Source organism: Nicotiana sylvestris, chromosome 12, assembly GCF_000393655.2.
Source record: "Nicotiana sylvestris chromosome 12, ASM39365v2, whole genome shotgun sequence".
NCBI lineage: Eukaryota > Viridiplantae > Streptophyta > Magnoliopsida > Solanales > Solanaceae > Nicotiana > Nicotiana sylvestris.
The window spans coordinates 154,124,296-154,143,117 of NC_091068.1; the positions used below are offsets into that span (position 1 = coordinate 154,124,296).

Here is an 18,822-nt window from a genome sequence, read left to right on the forward strand (position 1 = left end):
ACTCCAGAAATAAAAATGTCCAGATGTAGCAGACATGTTTTACTCAGACTACTACTTGGGGAGACGTGAGATAATTTCACACTGCTAGGATCACTAACGGGTCGGTTGGTACGACGGTTAAGCAAAAATAATTTTGGGTATAAAAATTTTGTATTGTCTTATCCTTTGTCTGGTTACTAATTATGGTATAAGTTATCGAAGGATTAAAAATAGTACCAAGATAACTTAGACATGCACGAGAGTGAAATAATAATTCACGATGAGTTATCCTAGGATAAAACAGTAAAATCGACAATTTTAAAATTAATACAATATACTAAACAATTAATAAGAATTGATCCCAACATAACTTGTCTTCAAACCGAATGACCCCTAATTCAATTAAAAATTACCCAAAATACTTCCAATAAATATTACTGCACCTATTAGTTGTGCTTTAAGGGGTTGTGTGGTTGGTACTTACAAGGTAAATTATTCATTTATCGGGCGTCACATAACTAATAAGATATTTAGTAGCCTTTAGTTACTTTGTACAAAAATTAGCATAACTAATGTTATTTTTGGTAATTTTTTTTATTGGAGTTATAAACAATACATGGATAAGGCATACAATAAATCTATGCATTACTCATGCAAGGTAGAATGTGAAATAACTAATACTATATGTATTAGTATTACATGAATTAAACAATCAAATGATCAAAAAATCCTCATATTTATTTTAAATTACACATTGTATAATAAGAATAAAGTAAATATTTACTAAAAATATAATCTCTACAATACAATTCATGATTTACTAATCCATGCATTACTAATCCTTGCATAACTAAATCTTTCATAATAAAATTATGCATAACAAAAACCTCTATCTAATCCCTACAGTATATATAAATGCATAACTCTAACGAGCAACTAAACCACCCCTAAATGCAATGTGGTATCTTTTGTTTTGGAAAAAGGCATAATAATATTAGAATGATTTCCTTATATTAGCATGGAAATTAAGAAAGTCCAACCCAATTCAATAATACTAAAATCGTATGTAAACAAAATTAATTACTACATGCTATTGCAATTTCATAATGTTAAATTTAGCTTTCTTATTTATGGATTTTATAGTAACATTATCAAAGTATACATTTTAGAGAATATTATCCGATATTAAGCTTATAAGAAAATATAAAGAAGAACTAACGTCTTTATTCAAACCAAAAGTATATAAAAAAGAAATATAAAGATTTCGCCAAATTGAATACAGGGAGTACAATATCCTATGCACAAGGAACAAGCAATCGAAACACTTTGTTCAAACCCCAAAACAGCATAGGAGTTCGGAATTTGCAGTTACACACGGATCCAATAGAGAATAATGGCGCTCAATCTTCGTCAAAAACATACAGGTAACTGACCTAAATCTTTTCATCAATTTCAGTATTACGAAATGTATTTTACTTGATTTTCAATTGAGGTTTAGTTAATTGATCGATTAATTTCTGGAATTTTGTTCAGAGTGCATTACGCGGATGTTAAATCTGAACCAGCCGGTGAATGCCGGCGGCACAGCTAACGAGGAGGTTTACAAGATCCTTATTTACGATCGCTTTTGCCAGGACATACTATCGCCGCTGATTCACGTGAAGGATCTCCGTAAGCACGGCGTTACTCTCTATTTCCTCATTGACAAGGATCGCAAGCCCGTTCACGATGTTCCTGCTGTCTATTTCGTCCGACCTACTCACCTCAACGTTCAGCGCATCATTTCCGACGCCTCTAACTCTCTTTATGATTCGTTCCATTTGAATTTCTCAGCCTCCATTCCTAGACCTTTACTCGAGGATCTCGCTTCAGGTTACAATTCAATTTCGTCTCTATTTACTTTTTCTTAGCTTAGAGCTGCTTATTTATGTCACGCACACGACTCACAAGTGATATTGTCCGTTTTGGGCTTAGACATGCACAATTTTAACACATAGTGTCTAAGACTTGCTTCCCTATATACCCATCATATCTCCATGTTTTGCCCATGTAGGATTTGGGTAGGTGTACAATTTACCATTCTACTTATAGCTTGTTTGGCCGAGCTTCATAAAAGCCAAAAATATTTATTTGGAAAAAATATTTAGTTTGGAGAGTTGAGGTGTTTGGTCAAGCTTTTAGGAGAAAAATAAGTGCTTTTGAGTAGTGGCAGAAACTATTTTTTAGAAGCTAAAAAAGTAGCTTCTCCTTAGAAGCACTTTTTGAAATCTCGGCCAAACAACAATTGTTGCTCCACTTTGGTAAAAATGCTTTTTAAATTGATTTGCTAAATACAAACTGCTACTCTTCGTAAGTACTTTTTTGAAAAGCACTTTTGCCAAAATGGTTTTTCAAATAAACAGATTTTGGAAGCTTGGCCAAACAGACTGTAAGGCCTATGTTTTATCCGACGAATTTTTGGGATTTTTTTTTGGAGAGATGTTGGGTGTAAGACTTTAAATTATGCAACTTGCTGAATGATAAGACATGTTTTTGCTTCAGGTACGATTAATTCAGAGTCGATTGAGAGGATTGCAAAAGTGCATGATCAGTACTTGGAGTTTATCACGCTTGAGGATAATTTGTTCTCCCTTGCCAACAAGAACTGTTATGTTCAGTTAAATGATCCCTCAGCTGGGGATAAGGAAATTGACGAGATTGTTGAAAAGATTGTCAGCGGGTTGTTTTGTGTCTTGGCTACTCTTGCTGTTGTCCCTGTCATCAGGTGTCTTCGTGGTGGGCCCGCTGAGATGGTGGCATCCCTGTTGGATCAGAGACTGCGGGACCATTTGCTGGTGAAGAACAATTTGTTTTCAGAGGGTGGGAATTTGACTGGCTCATTTCAGAGGCCAGTTTTGTGTTTATTTGATCGGAACTTTGAATTGGCAGTGGCAATACAGCATGATTTTAGGTATAGGCCACTTGTTCATGATGTGCTTGGGTTGAGATTGAACAGATTAAGCGTGCCAGGAGACAAGGGTGGGATGAAATCCTATGAGTTAGATAGGTCTGATCCATTTTGGATGGCCAACGGGTCATTGGAATTTCCAGAGGTTGCAGTGGAGATAGAGTCTCAATTGAATAAATACAAGAAGGATGTTGAGGAGGTAAATAAACGAACAGGTGGCAGTGGAGGGCCCGAGTTTGATGGAACAGATTTGGTAGGTAATACTAAACATTTGATGAATGCTGTAAATTCCCTACCTGAGTTGACTGAGCGAAAGCAAGTGATCGATAAGCACACAAATATTGCTACTTCATTATTGAGCGAGATCAAGGAGAGATCCCTCGATTCATATGCTAAAACAGAGAGGGATATGCTGGTGAGAGGCGGCATTGATCGTAATGAGCTCCTTGGAGTGCTGAAGGGAAAAGGGAGTAAGGCAGATAAGCTGCGATTCGCTATAATTTTTCTTATCTCAACTGAAAGCATGCCTCAATCTGAAGTCGAAATGATTGAAGCAGCACTTAGGGAGTCCGAGGTTGATACCAGTGCTTTCCAGTATATAAAGAAGATAAAATCATTGAATGTCTCTTTTGCATCAGCAAATTCTGCAAGTACGAGCAACATTGTTGATTGGGCTGAAAAACTATATGGGCAATCAATCAGTGCTGTAACTGCAGGTGTGAAGAATCTATTATCCACTGATCATCAGTTGGCTTTGACGAGAGCAGTAGAAGCATTAATGGAGGGGAAACCAAATCCTGAAATAGAATCTTATCTTCTTCTTGATCCTCGTGCACCGAAGTCAAGCTCTGCATCTAGCAGCAGTCACCTAAAAGGACCATTTAAAGAAGCTATAGTCTTTATGATAGGTGGTGGAAATTACGTGGAGTATGGAAGCTTGCAAGAGCTTGCCAATCGCCAACAGCCGGTCAAGCATGTCATATACGGGACAACAGAAATTCTTACAGGAGGTGAGTTCATTGAGCAGCTTGCAGTACTGGGGCAGAAGATGGGATTGGGAAGCAGTGGGGCTGCACCTCCCCATTGATGGGATGGATTTTGCACACAGCTGATTAAGCAACTATTTGTTGTTGAGTATCACACTGCTCTTCACTTTATTAAGCGACTGGTTCATGAGAAAAGCTTACATTGAACCTAATAGTCTAGTTGAGCGAATGGAGAACTGAGCTGACTGTATTTTTGATAGCGCCAGACTTTGGCATTTGACTGTGGTGCATACTGGTCTTAAAAATATGACTTGTATTTTAATTTTTGAAGATCTGAGGGAGTTAAAGGAGTTTTTCTACATTCTATATACTACTACTACTACAACAACAACAACCTAGTAAAATCCCACAATTGGGGTCTGGGGAGGGTAGTATGTACGCAGATCTTACCCCTACCCCGAAGGAGTAGAGAGGCTGTTTCCGAAAGACCCTCGGCTCAAGATAATAAGAAAAAAAACAAAAGGAGAGAATATTAGTTTCACCATAGGGGTCATAGGAAAAGTAGGAACATAAAATGCAAAAGAAAAATACAAGGCAGAAATGATGGCTAGTAAATAGGTCTTGCACCGAAAAGATAAAATATTAAGACACAACAATGCCCCTAGCTATTTTAGACAAAAACCTTACTAGACTAGGCTCACAACGGTACAAAGTAACGCAAGACTCAACTATCTCCTAGCCTACAACCGTAATACTGGACCTCCACAACTTCCCATCAAGTGTCATGTCCTCGGAAATTTGAAGTCTCGCCATATCCTGCCTGATCACTTCTCCCCAATACTTTTTAAGTCGTCCTCTACCTCTTCTCGTGCCCTCCACAACCAGCCTCTCACACCTCTTTACTGGAGCATCTGGGCTTCTCCTCTGTACATGCTTGAACCATCTAAGTCTCGCTTCCCGCATCTTGTCATCAATGGGAGCCACGTGCACCTTTTTCCGAATATCATCATTTCTAATCTTGTCCATCCTAGTGTGCTCGCACATCCACCTCAACATCCTCATTTCTACTACTTTCATCTTTTGGATATGTGAGTTCTTAACAGGCAAACATCCAGCCACATACATCATAGCCGGTCTAACCACCGCTTTATAGAACTTACCTTTGAGTATCGTTGGCACTCTCTTGTCACACAAAACTCCGGATGCTAACCTCCACTTCATTCATCCTACCCCAATACGATGTGCGACATCGATATACCTGGAACCAAAATCCGCATAACTTCCTACACCTTGTTTCTTTGTCTTTAACATGCTCTTCATTTCCTTTTTTTGGTGGGAGTTCAAGTATCCTTTGTCAGTCCAATTATTGAGATTATACTCATCATAAATAAATAACAAAAGTTATTTTGAAAATGAGATAGATGCAATGCTATCTAAGATCAGTATTCTTGGAAGAGCCACATATGGCAAACTACCAACTTAAATGCACTATCTGGTTGTTATGCTCATTTGCTCCGCAACGACCTCAGCTGTGTTTATCCTGTTAGAACAAAAAATACTTTAGAGATGAACACCATCATCTCTTACCCAAGAACTACCATGTCAAATCATCAAGAATAAATACTAGATGAGGAAACGTACTTGAATCCATGGGAATGGATGAAACTCGTTGTCTTGAGGTTAGTAGTCTTCCAAATCAAGACGCAAGCCGTAATCGCCTTCCTAACGATTGGATGCTAGAAAGAAATGTTTGGGGATCATAACCCTATTAATAGGTGCACAAGTTTATATAATTCTAATTTAGCCCATCATTAAATTAAAAGTTACATCCGAGTATCTAGACATAAGACCCCGTACTTTAGAAAATGTCTTATACTAGACTCATTTAACTTTAAACCTTAGCAGATCATTTTTAATTTGGGTTAACCTTTTAATGACAGCAACCAGCATACAGTTATTCTTAACACAAAATATATGTGCAAGTCCATAAACTCTTACATTCCTTGATATAACATTTTGCCACCCCTATTTGAAGGCATTGTAAGTTACCTTACTGTCAGAATTTATGTAAAGCAAGCAGTTAGTAATCTTACTAGTGATCAGTTTCTCACGAGGCTTGGCTCTTTTCATCAATATGCTGTCAGTGACATGGTTTTAAGGAATTTTTCATATGCTAATGCAAAGAATAAATAGCTCAACTAAGAATTGAATAAGTCTTGTTGCATATGAGAACATCAAACAGCTCAACAAACGAATTTAGAGGACAGCTTTTGGAGATAGTGTTTGCCTTCTTAAAATTAGGGGTAAGGTCTGCCTAAGTACTACTCTTCCCAGACCCCACTTGTAAGACTACACTGGGTATGTTGTTGTTGCTTCTGGAGATAGTTTTTGGCATAATGTAGAAAATTCTTTATAGTTAATCTTCTATCTACCTAAGCCTAGGCCAATAGAACAAACTCTACATTTGTACTGGTGGGAATAAGGTCTGCCTAAGTACTACTCTTCCCATACCCCACTTGTAAACCTACACTGGGTATGTTGTTGTTGCTTCTGGAGATAGTTTTTGGCATAATGTAGAAAATTCTTTATAGTTAATCTTCTATCTACCTAAGCCTAGGCCAATAGAACAAACTCTACATTTGTACTGGTGGGAAGTAATATCTGGTAAAATATTCGAGATATTCAAATACCGTATAAAAGAAAAGAAATCTATGTTGTTGTGTTTATTATCCGAGAGCTTAACAAATTTAGTTGGCGAGGCTGAATAAAGGCTCGCACCTTCAAGTAATTGGAAAGTGTGTAGGTTAAAATGGATCCAACTCTTTTCCATTTCTATTTTTTAGTGGGTAGGGCTTTATATTATTCAATTAAATCTCATCCATTGATTTTTAACCATGAAAAGTGTTTTCCATCCAAGTCAACAACAACAACAACAACGGCCTAGTATAATCCCACAAGTGGGGTCTGGGGAGGGTAATATGTACGCAGACCTTACCCCTACTCCGAGGGGCAGAGAGGTTGTTTCCAAGAGACCCTCGGCTCATGAAAGCAACAAGAGACGATATATTAGTACTATCAATAGAATCATAATAAAATAACAGCAATATAAGAGATATGAAATACAGAATACGAAATACGAAATAGATGGCTGGTATAGTAAAACTAGCAGGTAAAGCCCTGCATCAATAGACGACCAATGACATTCTTAGTCTAACTCCTAACTGGCTAGTCTCACTCTATTGTGCTGTAGAAATATTCACAACTTTCCCCTAACCTACAACCTTAATGCTCGACCTCCATAATTCCCTGTCAAGGGCCATGTCCTCAGTAATCCTAAGTCGCGCCATGTCCTGTCTGATCACCTCTCCCCAATACTTCTTAGGTCGCCCTCTACCTCTCCGCGTGCCCACTACAGCCAGTCGCTCACACCTCCTCACCGGTGCATCAGTGCTCCTCCTCTGAATGTGCCCGAACCATCTGAGTCTTACTTCCCGCATCTTGTCCTCCATGGGGGCCACGCCCACCTTCTCTCGAATATCTTCATTCCTAATCTTATCCATCCTTGTATGCCCGCACATCCACCTCAACATCCTCATCTCTGCTACTTTCATCTTCTGGGTGTGTGAGTTTTTAACCGGCCAACACTTGGTCCCATACAACATAGCAGACCTAACCACTGCTCTATAAAACTTACCTTTTAGTAGCGGTGGTACTTTCTTGTCACACAGGACTCCCGATGCTAACCTCCACTTCATCTACCCCACCTCTATATGGTGTGTGACATCCTCGTCGATCTCCCCGATCCCCTGAATAACTGACCCAAGGTACTTGAAACTACCCCTCTTAGGAATGACTTGAGAGTCAAGCCTCACTTCCACTCCCGCCTCCGTCAGCTCGGCCCCAAATTTGCACTCGAGGTATTCTGTCTTCGTCCTGCTCAACCTGAAACCTTTAGACTCAAGGGCATGTCTCCAAACCTTTAGCCTCTCATTGACGCCGCCTCGTGTCTCGTCAATTAGAACTATATCATCAGCAAATAGCATGCACCAAGGCACCTCCCCTTGAATATGATGAGTTAGTGCATCCATCACCAGGGCAAATAGGAAAGGGCTGAACGCAGACCCTTGGTGCAATCCCGTAACAACCGAAAAATACTCGAAGTCGCCTCTTACTGTCCTAACCTGAGCCTTAGCTCCATCATACATGTCTTTAACTTTCACCTCTAAGCAGCTCCATAAGACCTCCCTAAGAACCTTGTCGTACGCTTTCTCTAGATCAATAAACACCATATGGAGATCCTTATTCTTATCCCTGTATTGTTCCACCATCCTCCTAATAAGGTGGATAGCTTCTTTGGTAGATCGCTCTGGTATGAACCTGAACTGGTTGTCTAAAATAGACATCGTCCTTCACACTCTCATTTCTACCACACTCTCCCAGACTTTCATGGTATGACTCAGTAATTTGATGCCTCTATAGTTGTTACAGCTCTGGATATCGTCTTTGTTCTTATACAACGGAACCATTGTACTCCACCTCCACTCTTCATTCATCCTATTAGTCTTGAATATAACATTAAACAACCCAAAAAGCCATTCCAAGCCTGCTCTACCCATACACCTCTAAAGTTCAACCGAAATTTCGTCTGGCCCGGTAGCTCTGCCCCTTCTCATCTTACGCATTGCCTCCATGACCTCATCAACCTCAATATCCCTACAATAACTTAATTCATGGGGACTGTCGGCATTCTTCAATTCACCTAGTACAATATCCTGATCCCCTTCTTCATTTAAAAGTTTATGAAAGTAGGTCTGTCATCTCCTCTCAATCTGGTCATCCCCCATCTAAACTTTGTCGTCTTCATCTTTTATGCACCTCACTTGGTCCAGATCCCGAGCCGTCCTCTCTCTCACCTTAGCTAGTCGGAATAACTTCTTCTCCCCGCCTTTGTTCCCTAGTTCCTCATATAGATGGGAAAAAGCTGCCATCTTAGCCTCCTTCCTAGCTACCTTATACCTCTCACTGTTTGCTCTCTTCTCCTCCTCGCCAGTGCTCCCTACTAACAACAAGTAAGTCGCCTTCTTTGCTTCCATTTTACCTTGGACAACTGCATTCTAACACCAGTCTCCTTTGTGGCCACCGGTGCAGCCCGAAGATATCCCTAACACCTATCTCGCCACCTTCTTTATACAGTCAGCCGTCGTCAACCACATAGTGTTTGCGTCCCCACTACTTCTTCAAGCTCTCATTGCCGATAACCTTCCTTCTAACTCCTGAGCTTTATCCTTAGTCAAGGTGCCTCACTTAATCCTCGGGTGGCCTCGTACTGACCTCTTCTCCTCCTTATCATAATACCAATGTCCATTACCAACAGCCTATGTTGCATTGCAAGGGTCTCACCTGGGATGACCTTGCAATCCTTGCACCACCTTCTGTCGCATCTCCTGAGAAAGAGATAGTCAATCTGAGTCTTCGCCACCGAACTGTGGTAAGTAACCAAATGCTCCTCCCGCTTCGGAAAACTTGAGTTTGCAATCACTAGATCGAATGCCTTGGCAAAGTCCAACATCGTAGTGCCCCCTCCGTTCCGCTCCCTGAAACCAATGCCTCCATGCACCTCAGTATAACCACCTGCAGACGACCCAATATAACCATTGAAATCTCCTCCTATGATTAACCTCTCGGAAGGCGGAATACTACAAACGATGTCATCCAACCCCTCCCAAAAGCTTCTTTTAATCTCCTCATCTAAGCCTGCTTGCGGCGTGTAAGCGCTAACGAGATTTAAAGTACACTCACCCACCACCAATTTAATAGTCATTAGTCTATCATTCACCCGCCTGACCTCTACCACCGACTCTCTAAGATGACTATCTACCATGATACCTACTCCATTCTTACCCATCAGGACTCCAGAGTACCACAACTTATACCCATTCGTATTTCTCGCCCTCGATCCGACCCACCTAGTCTCCTGGACACATGCTATATTAATCTTCCTCTTGTGAAGGATCTTCGCCAACTCTATAGACTTACTCGTTTGAACCTATGTTCCATGACCCGATTCTCAACCTATAGGCTCCCTTGCCCCCTCTACCTCCCCTGCCTCCCGTCCTACCCCCTGACCCTGGCCCCACACTCTGCCCCACCCGAGGACATGCCCTTAATCTATCATCCCAGACTGCAGCCACTACACCTACGACAATCTAAAGAAGACTCGCTAGTGCACAATGGACAACAAATCAAACTAGAAGGAAACAAGTGACTACTAGTACACTAGTTGAATGATTGAACTATTGTAAACTAAAGTAACATCAATTTAGTTAACACCAAAAGGGAGATAGTAGAATGGGAGGTACCAACTCCCGAGAACCAAACCTGTGTTGATTTGTTGTGCTCGATGTAGTTGTACGCTCACGCACCGCTTCCCACCGGCCTTTGCTGACGCTCGTCTAGGTTGATCTCCTTTGCTAGTGCTCGTACGCCCAACTTGTCTCCAACAACTTCGAGAATTTTCCTGAAACACACAGAAAATACCACGACCCAAAAATTAAAAAGGGTTGTCACCGCTACCACTGGTGTAGCCCTGACAGTATTAGGGTAAATGTAGGGAAAAAGCAGAGAACAGTTTCAACACCACAAATAACTGTGACGCCTGCAGTCACCTTCTTAACCGAAATTGAACCGAACACTGACACTTCACCAAGTTTTCAAGAATCGGACAGATCTAACCTTTAGAGGACGAAAAGAAAAGATCGACAAGGAAGCTTCCGGTTGAAATCACTAGAGGCAGTGGTCGGACGAGAGCATCTAAGCTTCAGAAGAAAGGGAGGCGTGGGAGATGAGGGGAGGGGGGCTTACCTGTTGGTGTGGGTGGTCGGTGGCGTGAGGGGAGTGTCGCCGGCGTGGAATGGGGTGGTCTGATTTTTTACCGTTGGGGATGAGATTGACGGACTGTTTCAATTTATGATGGAAGAGATTAGAAAATGAAGGAGAATTGGATCCGGTTAAAATCAACTTATATATTGGTATTCTATGTACCATGTGCATTAATAGGTATTACTAATATTTATCAAATTGTAGTAAATAAATACTAACTACTATAATATTATACTGCATTCAGTTTCTATTATTAGGGGTGACAATTTGAGTCTAAACCCATCCAACCCACTCAACCCGTAATGGGTTTGGGTACAAACATTTTAGCTCATGGGTCTATTTGGGCTGCTGCGCCCAAGTTAACGTATTATTTTTTATAGTCCATTCTGACTCATTAAGCACCACAAATACAATCCATAAAACTCACCCAAAACAAAGGGATCTCAACCCAATTTATCTAGAAATTTACTTAGTTGCCCCAATTTTTTTATTTTTTTTTTGTAGTTTCAGTTTTCTATTTTTTTGTTTTTTTGCACTATTCACCCACCCTACCCCTGCACCCCCCCCCCAATTTTTTTTACTTTTTTTTGTATTTTTAATTTTTTGTTTTCTGTTTTTTTGTTTTTCTGCACCACTCACCCACCCTAACCCCCTACCCCCACCCGCAAAATATTTTTCAACTTACACATTTTAAGGTAAAAGACTTTTTTATGCAAGATGAGTATGATTCTAAAACATGGGTCAAGTTGGGGGTTCGACTATGATCCATTGTTTAGCCCATCTCCAGCCCATCTTAGCCTAAGTACACTTTGGGCTGGATTGAACAATGACTTATTTATTGACCTAACCCATCTTGACCCGCCCAAATTCAGCCCAACCTGCCCATTTGCCACCCCTACCTATTGCTTATCATTAAATTTTTGCACACCCTTTATAAAAGAGATTTAACAATCTTAATCATTAAAATATTTGTCTAGACTACCTTTTATCACTCTTTAAACGCCTCACTCAATTACTCCTCAATAATTAGAACAATAAGGATATATTTGAAAAAATTAAAGTAATAAATAATTCTTACGTACTTTAAAAAAAGAGTCAAATAGGTACCCTTTTCCTCCTTTCCTCTTCCTTTCCTTTTTTGCTCGCTCCCCTTTCCTGTCTCTTCCTTTCCTGAAGAGCAGAATAATTCACACACCCTAATTTCCATGCCCCAAATTCAATAGTCAAACCTCTCAACCCCATCGATCCATTTCCGATCAATGGCCAAACGAACCCTACCCATTCTCAAGCACCTCCTCAAGTCCTCATCTCCATCCCCATCACATGGGTTTTCCCATTCATTAACGTCAGCCCGATCCGTCACCTACATGCCCCGACCCGGTGATGGCACACCACGCGCCGTCACTCTCATCCCCGGTGACGGGATCGGGCCGCTCGTCACTGGCGCCGTTGAACAAGTCATGGATGCGATGCACGCTCCTGTGTATTTCGAGCGATATGACGTTCACGGCGACATGAAGAGTGTGCCTCCGGAGGTTATGGACTCGATCCGTAAGAATAAGGTTTGTTTAAAAGGAGGGTTGAAAACTCCGGTGGGTGGTGGTGTTAGTTCCCTTAACGTTCAGCTTAGGAAAGAGCTCGATCTATATGCTTCCCTTGTTCACTGCTTCAACTTGCAAGGCTTACCTACGCGTCATGAGAACGTTGATATTGTTGTCATCAGGGAAAATACTGAGGGTGAATATTCCGGCTTGGAACATGAGGTTGTTCCTGGTGTCGTAGAGAGCCTTAAGGTACTCTTCCATTAATATTTGTTTGACTTTATTCCAAATGTGTAATATGTCTGTAGGATCGTTATTTTTGGTATAATATGCATGCAATGTCAAGTGAGTAATTGTTTTATGCAATCGAAAAGGTTTCGGTACTATATTAATTCAAGTAGGTTCGATTGCTATCTTAGAAATCTTGATAAAATAAAAAATGACATAAGAATGGAGCAAGTGGAGGATTCAATTCATTGGAGACTGAAAAGAACCTAAATTTAGAAGGTTTCAACTGGACTTTAAAGGAGATTAATGGAACCAAATGACAGTTTTGTAAGAATTGCCTGCTTTTATTTCCTTTAGTCTAGTACGGAGTAGTTATATTATTAACACAACAATTGCGAACAAGTTAGGGAGATTGAAGTACCCTTGTCATTTAACAAGATTTAGACTTATCTAGCCCAAAGCTTATCCTTGTCGTGTGATAGCCAGAATCATTCTGGGTTTAGATCAATTCTGCTCCTACAGGATTTTACGACACAAATCCCATTCTTAGTAGGATGTCAAATTTTAAACCAGCTGAGTTTAGCTCCATACTTGCTATGGTTTGGTCTTGACTGAAGAGTGTATTTTATAATTCTGTTTATCTTTTCATCAAAGATTTTTATCATACAGTTTATTATGCTCTTAGGTATACTTAAATGGAGGTCCATGCTTGAATTTACCAATCATCTTATTAAGATCGTCCTAAAACATGTTGGTAGAACGCCTAAAGACACCTTAATGGAGTACCGTTAGCAACACTTAATCTCGTCAGTTTCCAAATTCGGTCCACAGTACTTTTTGAAGTATTGAATAAAATCACAGCTTGCTTTACAGACCCATGTTTAACACTTCCAGTTTGCTTTCCTTCAAAAGCCATTTGACAACAACATGACTCCTCAATTTTTAGTCATATTTTACTATTAGTTGAGTCTAATTGTGAATCACTCATTTGTTTTTATTTAATCTCTTATGCTAGATAGAACAGGATTAAAGGAATTAATCAGCATATAAGAGAAAAATTAGAAAATCCAGGACATAGAATTGGATTATCAAGAGAGAAACAGTGAAAGCATAAGTGAATAATCTCAAATATCTCTATATAAATGCATAATCTTTTCACCTAATTAAAAAAGAAACTTTTTTGTGGCGCCACAAGAATAAACAAGACCTTTTTTTGGCGCCACTAGATTGAAGAAATTTCACAGACTTTGTTTAGCAAACCTGAGATGCAGAGAAATCCATTCAAAAATCTTGGTCTTCAAAAAACTGGACCTTTGTTCTTAGAGTAGACAGTAGACTCTGAGAGTTGAAAGAAGAGCTTTTTTGATTAAAGGGCTTATGGTTAATTTCTTATTGACATGGGAAAGGCTTGATAAAGCATGAATCATGATAATGGAAAGAAGGAGCAAATATAGGACTTTGAGATTAAAGTTGATAGAACCAGGAGAATTAAGGGGAAATTGACACCACATGTCAATGGCAGAGAAGATGTGACATGTGGGTCGCTTTTGCATTTATTTTGTCATTTCCATTAAAAGGCTAGCATGTGTGCCCTTAAGGGTAAAATTTGCACTTTAGGTGGTTTGACAAGAGTCTTGTCCGATTTATTGAACTCCATGCCCAGTCAAACCATGTCATATAAATTGAAATGGAGGGAGTATTTTTTTTCTTTTTTATTTATTCTAATGACACGTCTTTGTATCCACTTTACACCTGTAAAAGTTGTTGAAAAAAAATCAAACTTAAATCACTCTACGTGCTCTAAAGAAGTGGAGGACACACGTTGTTCCATGTCAGCTTTACGTATTCAATGAACACATTTGACAACTTGAGTGTTCAATAGGTACAACCTCATGAAGAGGTGCCAAAATGAAGTATCGTGCCAAGTTTGAGGGGCAGTTCATATATTTAGTGGAAGAAAACTATTGAAGTATTGGTTGAAAAGTTAGGATGAAGGAGAAAATAACAAGTCAATTCAAGTTGGAGTAGCTAAATGGAGTTGAATTCTTAATAGTTGAAAGTTGTATAAAAAATGGAATGGCGTCAAACATTTTGAAACATCCAAAATTTAAGAGAGTCATATATATTGGAACATTGTGAGTATATTTTGTTATTTAACCCTTTATGGTTGATAAGTAGCAACCTGCCTCTCCGGTTAAATTCTGTTTGAAAGTGGATGGAAAAGTTTGTCATGTGCTTATTTGAATGAGTAAATTTTGCAAGTTCGGTAGGCAACTTAAGGATTAAAGAGAAAACAAAGAAAGTTACAGCTTCTCATATTTTCTTTCTTCCCTTTTCTTGCTTCTTTCTTCTTCACCAAAACACTTCCTTTTCTGAGTGTTTTTGCGGTGAAGTAGTTGTGCACTAGTGGATCAAAAAGCTTGTAAATTAACATTGAACAACTTATATCAGCAAAGCCACTGGGTGTGTCGCAAGAGAATGGAAAATTTTTATTCACGCGAATGTGCCCTTTGTCTTAAGGTGATAAGAAAAGAGTCAAACAGCAGCATTAATTCTTTCTTTGGGGGTGGGAGGGGGTTGGGAGGAAGGAGGAGGGCCTAGAGAGCTGATCTTGAGGGGGAGGGGTGTTCCTGGTATCGTGGTCCTTCATAGTTGCTGAGTGAAAATAAGTAACTAACTAAAGGTAAACTTGTTATTTTTTGAAGAGGTAGTTGAAAAACATTTCCCGGAAACAGCCTCTCTACCCTTCCGGGGTAGGGGTAAGGTTTGCGTACATCCTACCCTCCCCAGACCCTACTAGTGGGATTTTACTAGGTATGTTGTTGTTGTTGTTGTTGTTGAAAAACATTTATAGAGTTGAAGGAGTAACTAGTAAGTTACCACAAGTTAAATAATTGAAGGGGCTCTTTTGCACTTCGCCCTATCGAAAAGATTCTATGGGAAAATGCTAGTGTTTCATTTTTCTTAATAATGAGCCAAGCTTAGATAAGTTGCTCACATATAATTTTGTTCCTTACCAGATGTCCAATTCGTTGTTGAGAAGTGTATAGTTCTGTCGTATTTCATTCTTGGTTTATTGTGGCCTAATGCATGAACAACATCAGCCTCTGGGTTTCTGTGTTATTTTTGGGTTTTTCTTTTGTCACTCTATCTTCTGGACATATTCTCCTTTTTCCCTTTTTGTCAGAATTTCCTTGCTAAGGCCCAACATGTTACATACTTTTTGTTGTTAACCAGCACTTAATATATTCTGCGCAGCACAGCCGGAGATGTGCTATGAAATTAGTCCGTGTTATAATGAAAAGAACTAGTTCAAGTACATCATATGCTAAGATTTTCTAAATGATTGTCTAAACCAGATTACATATCCATCTTTTAAAGTAATTTGCAAGACAGCTTATTTACACATCTGAACTTAATATTGATGTACAAATTCGCTACAGTCTTTACCTAAAATCTGCTGTGAGCTTCCTTCTTTGCTCTCACCTTTATTTTTCTTCTAAGTAGAACGTGTCACTTCCTGTAACGAGTAACATTTTCATTATACCATGACCTAGCTCATGCTTAGCTTTTAGAGGATATCCGAATTGTTAACTCCATCATCTGTTTGTTGCAACATTTCAATAGAAACTTTGTTTGCCTCACTATTGCAATTTCCAAGCTGGGACATTTTGTTACATTTTTTTTTTCATTTTTCAATCACAAGTTGCATTGTGGACCTAGCTCGTGCTTAGCTTTAGAGGATATACAAATTGTCAACTCTATCATCTGTTTGGTGCAATATTTTCATAGAAACTGCCTTGACATCACAATTACCAAGCTGGGTCGTCTTGTTACATTTTTTTTTTCATTTTGCAATCACTAGTTACATTGTTGCGGAGGACTTATTTGGTGATATATATAATTTTTTTAATTTTTAATTCCCCCTGGGCTTCTAGCCCTAGGACATTGTGGGCCAGTTTCCTCTTTGATTCTTTCCTTTTTAGGATATCCCATATGCCAGGATGATTGCTTCTCAAGTTCTTTTATACTAGCATTGCCCGCTTCCATTTCAACTTAAAGGTCCTCCAATAGCTTCTTTGTTGCAGATTCTTATTGTTTGTGTCTTTGCTCTATGGATTTTCTAGGTAATGACAAAGTTTTGCTCGGAACGAATTGCAAAATATGCCTTTGAATATGCATACCTCAACAATCGCAAGGTAGTGACTGCTGTGCACAAAGCAAACATTATGAAACTTGCAGATGGTTTATTTTTGGAGTCTTGTCGCGAGGTTGCAAGCAAATACCCTGGGATCAAGTACAATGAGATCATTGTGGACAACTGTTGCATGCAACTTGTATCAAGGCCTGAGCAATTTGATGTTATGGTACAAGTTTTGCCCAAATACTCTTTTCTATCTTTTGGTTCATGATTGTTTTCTTATTCTTGTTTGGTTTTTGATTGCTGACATTGTGAGTTTTGCTGCTTGATGTTAAAGCTGCTCTCAATTTCTACTCTATATGGATCATTTATCTTAATCCTGACAAAAAGGATTTTTTTTTGGGTGGGTGGGGGTTGGGGAGTGGGGCAGGAATAGAGAGCTAAATAGCTTCTCATACAAGTCCGAGTATAGGACCCTGGTGGTTACTAGATTAAGCATCAAGTGTTAGACTAGTAAAACTACATTGCTCGGTTGACCTTTTAGCATATTTTCCCTTTTTTTCTCTCTCTTGATATTAGAATGGGTAAGGGGTGATGTGAGGATGGAGAGTTTCAGAAAATGAAAAGATTAAGTTCGTACTTTGGGTTGCTGAAATGGGAAATAGAAGTGGCGATTTCATCTTTGCTGGAATTTAACAAGTATGGAAGTTTACAAAATGGATTTTGTAATCCTTACCCGTATTGTCGTACAACAGTAACCTACTTTTGTATTCTTCTGTTCAAGTTTATCGTTCAACCTACTTTCTTGTCATTTACTTTGTCACTAAATAGTCCAGTCTGGATATGAACTTGAAGTTGTATATCACAGGTCACCCCTAATCTCTACGGAAATCTGGTGGCAAATACAGCAGCTGGTATTGCTGGAGGCACTGGTGTTATGCCTGGAGGTACATATAAGTAACAGTTAGAATTTGTTTTCTCTAAATTAATGTGGATATGTTTCAATGTTTTTCCTGCATTATTCATCCCGTCTACTATGTCGGATTATCTGGTCGATTTTGATATGAATGATCATTCATCTTTTGAGCTGCTTTAAAGCTTGAAAAAGGTCTGAACGGCTTAATATGTTAATTATATGACTGAAGAGATTGGCTACTTGTGCTTCAGGCAATGTGGGGGCTGACCATGCTGTATTTGAGCAAGGTGCTTCAGCAGGAAATGTAGGAAATGAGAAGATACTAGAGCAAAAGAAGGCAAATCCAGTTGCCTTGTTTCTTTCATCAGCCATGATGTTGAGACATCTGCAGTTTCCTTCATTTGCAGATAGACTAGAGACATCGGTGAAGCGTGTAATTGCTGAAGGTAAATACATGACCAAAGATCTTGGTGGAGATTGCACCACCCAAGAAATCACTGATGCTGTCATTGCAAATCTGGACTAATTTCAAAGCCACTTCTATCTCTTTCGTTCTCGAGATGATTCATGCTACATGTTAATTCATCATTCTTGTGATGACTTTGATTGTTCTCTACTTCCGTTGGTGCGGCGTGCCTTTCAAGGTGGCATATTCCACACAATAATGTGAATCTCCCAAGTGGAAATATTAAAGTAAGATACAGGATTTTCCGAGCTTATAGCCATTTATTTCTTAGAGCATGTTTTTGTAACGAAGGGTAATAATTCAAGGTATTTCAACTTTTGAACTTGGAGACAAGCTTCTTGACCAACAGTTTGTATGGTTTCTTTTGCCAGATGGATTTTTCTTTTTGGTCTTGGGGCTAGCTTAAATTTGTCTGAGGAACAACTAACGCTGACCCACATTCGTAAATCTGTCAAACTTGGCTATCTTGGCAAGAATAGGCATTAAACTTGATCTTAAAGGACCGTTAGAGAAGGCACTGTATGCCAGCATAGTTACTAAAGCAAGCACAACCGCTGTGAAGGACAACCTTTTTAGGACGGCAAATATTGCCCATAATTCTTAAGGAGTTTAAATTTATGGACAATGTAAAAGATATTTAAACAATTAGGCCATTTATAATTTAGCTAGAGTTAAATTTCTATGATAAGTATTACTAATTGGTCATTTGTCCCCCGTTTAAGGAATTTGTGCGAAAACA

General features: G+C 39.3%; 3 protein-coding genes across 3 annotated transcripts; 2 read left to right on the top strand and 1 right to left on the bottom strand.

Annotated features, from left to right (window-relative positions):
- The first annotated feature begins 1,281 nt into the window (after nt 1-1,281).
- LOC104219456 (SEC1 family transport protein SLY1-like) lies at nt 1,282-4,271 on the top strand. Its single transcript, XM_009770146.2, has 3 exons — nt 1,282-1,403; nt 1,513-1,851; nt 2,521-4,271. Exons 1-3 carry the CDS (start codon nt 1,373-1,375, stop codon nt 4,011-4,013), a joined length of 1,863 nt encoding a protein of 620 aa, XP_009768448.1. The 5' UTR covers nt 1,282-1,372; the 3' UTR covers nt 4,014-4,271.
- A 4,931-nt stretch (nt 4,272-9,202) lies between these two features.
- Nucleotides 9,203-9,793, bottom strand: LOC138883971 (uncharacterized). Its single transcript, XM_070164699.1, has one exon. It carries the CDS (start codon nt 9,791-9,793, stop codon nt 9,203-9,205), a length of 591 nt encoding a protein of 196 aa, XP_070020800.1.
- A 2,112-nt stretch (nt 9,794-11,905) lies between these two features.
- LOC104219458 (isocitrate dehydrogenase [NAD] regulatory subunit 1, mitochondrial) lies at nt 11,906-18,475 on the top strand. The gene is made up of 4 exons (XM_009770147.2): nt 11,906-12,584; nt 16,688-16,927; nt 17,570-17,648; nt 17,869-18,475. The coding sequence occupies exons 1-4, from the start codon at nt 12,051-12,053 to the stop codon at nt 18,141-18,143; spliced, it is 1,128 nt and encodes a 375-aa protein (XP_009768449.1). The 5' UTR covers nt 11,906-12,050; the 3' UTR covers nt 18,144-18,475.
- Nucleotides 18,476-18,822: the final 347 nt, after the last annotated feature.

Excerpts from the sequence above, each read along its gene's own strand:
- LOC138883971 (XM_070164699.1), bottom strand. The coding sequence starts at position 9,793 with ATGGTAGATAGTCATCTTAGAGAGTCGGTGGTAGAGGTCAGGCGGGTG.
- LOC104219458 (XM_009770147.2), top strand. The coding sequence starts at position 12,051 with ATGGCCAAACGAACCCTACCCATTCTCAAGCACCTCCTCAAGTCCTCA. Across the intron at positions 12,585-16,687 it reads GTGTCGTAGAGAGCCTTAAG|GTAATGACAAAGTTTTGCTC; the intron begins GTACTCTTCCAT and ends TGGATTTTCTAG. Across the intron at positions 16,928-17,569 it reads CTGAGCAATTTGATGTTATG|GTCACCCCTAATCTCTACGG; the intron begins GTACAAGTTTTG and ends TGTATATCACAG.
- LOC104219456 (XM_009770146.2), top strand. The coding sequence starts at position 1,373 with ATGGCGCTCAATCTTCGTCAAAAACATACAG. Across the intron at positions 1,404-1,512 it reads TCTTCGTCAAAAACATACAG|AGTGCATTACGCGGATGTTA; the intron begins GTAACTGACCTA and ends AATTTTGTTCAG. Across the intron at positions 1,852-2,520 it reads ACTCGAGGATCTCGCTTCAG|GTACGATTAATTCAGAGTCG; the intron begins GTTACAATTCAA and ends TTTTTGCTTCAG.